Genomic DNA, 3,392 nt, shown 5'->3' on the forward strand with positions numbered 1-3,392 from the left:
TCAGAGCTACTAATATCTTTTGGATATTTGATAAAATAAAAAAATTCAAAGAATATAATGAATATATGGCTTGACTCAATATTATTAGAGTAACAATAGAGTTCTGAATCCCGAGGCACAATTGTAATCTTCTTAATTAAGGTAAAAGGAAAATAAATTATATTGAAATGATCTATTCATTGAAAGTTTGAGTGAGGTAAGCATAAATGAAAATGATAACAAATTTTCACCTCCAAGAGTAACAATAAAGTAGCAAAATCAACATAGATTAAGCTATATCATAGGTTTTGAAGGCCATTATAATAATATAAAACTATGTATATTTCAATTAAACATTTGATTTTCTGATCCTATGACTTGAAATATACTCTACATGTCAATGACAATAAGGCACTTTTTGTAGTGATGTTTATTCTGTGAAAAAAATGACAAATTTAAAGTAGAAAACCATGATAATCTTTTTATGCATAGAATGTTTACTGTAAATTAGCCTTGGTTACTTTTTAAAGAGTCTCTTTTTAAATTTTACTACTTTGCCTTTACTTATGACTGAATTATTAATTCAAGTTAGCAAAACATGCTATTTTGGTTTGGGTTTGACAGAAATCTTCAAAATCAGGCAATGATTCTTTTACCATAGTGATTTGGACTGCTTTTAGATTTTGATCAAGAAAATAATAAACCCTACAACACTAATAGCTTACTGACACAACCAGCATGCTTTCTGCCCAAAAAGGCAGCATAACATTTTAAGAAGTGGATGTGACTCTTAAAAATTCATTACTCTTCAGCACCCCATGGGAAATAAAGAACAGAAAAAGTAAAATTGATTGTGACTTTTGACAATTATTAGTTAGATAAAGAAGGTAACAATTGCCAAAAAAATCACAAAAGTGAGCATGTTACCTGGCTATGACAAAGAGCACACAACTGACACCCAAGTAAGCCAGCAGAATATACATCCAGATATCAGGGGAGAGAGGATTCAGGAAGGAGAAGACGCCTGGGTTTGTACCATTGGGCTTGCGGTACAAAATACTTATTCCAAGTGTCATAAAGGGCTTGGAAAAGTCGATGACCTTCTCTCGAACATAGGTAATAGCCAGTGGAGCAACTGCAAGGTCAGCTTTCTGCAGAGAAAAACATAAAAAAAGAAAAAGAGAAAAGGAAAATTGGTTTTAAGTCACAAGGAAAAAAAACAGTAACCAAATTAAATAAAACAAAGGCTTTACACTTGAGAATTGCAGTAATGGTTATGTTAAAATTTAAAGCATTCTTTACTCTGAAATGAAGCATCTGATTTAGTCTGCTAATCATTTCTTTGTGCATTTAGAGCAGCACATGAGCACTTACTACAAGAAGGTTTAGAAAGAAAAAACTGTATACAATAAAAAAACTGAAGAAACTATTGTACATTCAGTACATGAAATATGCTACTGAGCCTTCTCATAATTGCTTTTATGTTAAACTTTAAAAATCTATCTAGTATCAGTTATCATTTTCTAAATACATCAGTCAAATTCTAATAGTTATAATAACTATATCAAATTATTTAGCTAAGAATTAAGAAACATTTTATGACGTTAAAACTATAGAGTACGATTAAAAGATTTTAGTCTTTAAATAGTTAAAATATTGTTCAAATCATCTTTTAATGTGATTCTGTTTGCTGGCTCTGAGTTTTGTTTCTATCCCTCTAATTTGTTTTATATTATTTAATGAAAATCCTTGCAGCATTGCCTAAATCACATTAGAAAATGAGTTTTTCAATTTTCACAAAGTTGCTAATTTTCCACGGTAGCTTAAATATGTTAAATTACTAATGCTTTTCACTCATCATGATATAACCATCTGTCAGGGATGAACTTAACCTCTAATATATTGTAAGAAATTATTATATATTTTAAAATGACAAAGGCATCTATGATGAGAAGGTATATTGCTACATTCCTTTTATTATTCAAAAACAAATACTTTCAGAGAATAAGGGGAAAAAACCGTTGTAGAAAGCTACAGAAAGACACATACAAGAATGAAATTCTGTTTTCTTGTCTCAGGCAATGTTTAAGGACTTAGAGATGAAACTTGTTTAAGACAATAAATTTGTTGAGAATAGTATTCCAAGTATGTGCATTTGTGTGTTGGTATGTGGGAAAGAACTCGGATGATTAGAGAGAATATCATTGAAAGTAGCTATAGAGAAAGAAAGACATTTCTCTGAAAACTGGGGAGGAAAAAAATTCTTTAAGGTTCTGGGGGAGGGTATCATCATATTTCATATTCATAAAGCAAGGAAAAATCAATTTAATAATTGCTAATATCCTTTAGGTATTAATATTTGCTGTGTAACAGGTACTGTGTTAAGAACTTTACATGAATTATCACATTCCTCATAACTTTTACACAATTCTACTATTATTCCCTTTTTTAGATAAGGAAACTGAAACCTTAAGAAGTTAGAACATGTCCATTGTCATAAAAGCTAATTGAACATTGGAATCAAAGCTGTTGTCATGGGTAAGATCTAGGAACAGACTCCAACCCAAGCTGTTAGAGTCTATGGTTAGAGCTTAACCATGCTATGCATCTCAGAAACCAGCAATTGAATCATAGAGGAGTCATTCATTCATTTATTCATTCATCAGAGAGTTTGTAAAGATGGAAAGGGAAATACATAGAAGCAAGGGCAGCAATTGATAAATTACAGTCTCTGAGAATTCAGAGAATCAGGTGCAGAGTTTAGGTAGAGGAAATATTAGTATTTTCCACAGGAAGGAGATAGCACTTCCTCTAAGAAGGGAAAGACAAAAACGGTTTTTTTTTTGTAAAAAAAAAAAAAAAAAAAAAAAACTACTTTGTTAGAGAAAGAAAGTGGTAACTAAAGAAATATAGACTCCGAGTAAAAAATGGACAACATGAAGTAGTGGTTTGTCCCTGTTTGGGGGGAACAGGGGATGGGGGTTTAAATAGACAGCACAGTTTATCTATCTGTAACATGCCTCTTCTTAGGCACATGAAAAACAAAATTTTCATCACATATAAAGCATATAAGTGAATATACTTTAAATTAGTAAAAATGTATTTTTATTTTTTAATTGACAGATAAAACTGTATGTATTTATCATGTACAATATGATGTTTCGAAGTATATATACATTATGAAATGACTGAAACTAGTGAATTAACATAGGCATGACCTCACATAGTTATTTTTGTGGTGAGAATAATACATCCACTCTCTTCATATGTGGAATCTAAAAAAGTTAATTTCATAGAAGTAGAGAGGAGAATGTGGTTACCAGGGGCTGGGGTGTTTGGAGCAAGGGGGTGGGGAGGTTGGGGAGTTGTTGGTGGAAGGATATAAAATTTCAATTAGCTAAGAGGAATAAGTT

General features: G+C 31.2%; 1 protein-coding gene across 1 annotated transcript in view; it reads right to left on the bottom strand.

Annotated features, from left to right (window-relative positions):
* LOC105815781 (glutamate receptor ionotropic, kainate 2) overlaps positions 1-3,392 on the bottom strand; it is a 293,383-nt gene that overhangs the window by 200,222 nt on the left and 89,769 nt on the right. Inside the window, exon 5 of the mRNA XM_012651025.1 lies at positions 1,016-1,130. Within this exon, the coding sequence (XP_012506479.1) occupies positions 1,016-1,130 (115 nt within the window). The remainder of the gene's footprint in view (positions 1-1,015; positions 1,131-3,392) is intronic.

This window comes from Propithecus coquereli, unplaced genomic scaffold (assembly GCF_000956105.1).
Source record: "Propithecus coquereli isolate 6110/MARCELLA unplaced genomic scaffold, Pcoq_1.0 Scaffold345, whole genome shotgun sequence".
Classification (NCBI taxonomy): domain Eukaryota; kingdom Metazoa; phylum Chordata; class Mammalia; order Primates; family Indriidae; genus Propithecus; species Propithecus coquereli.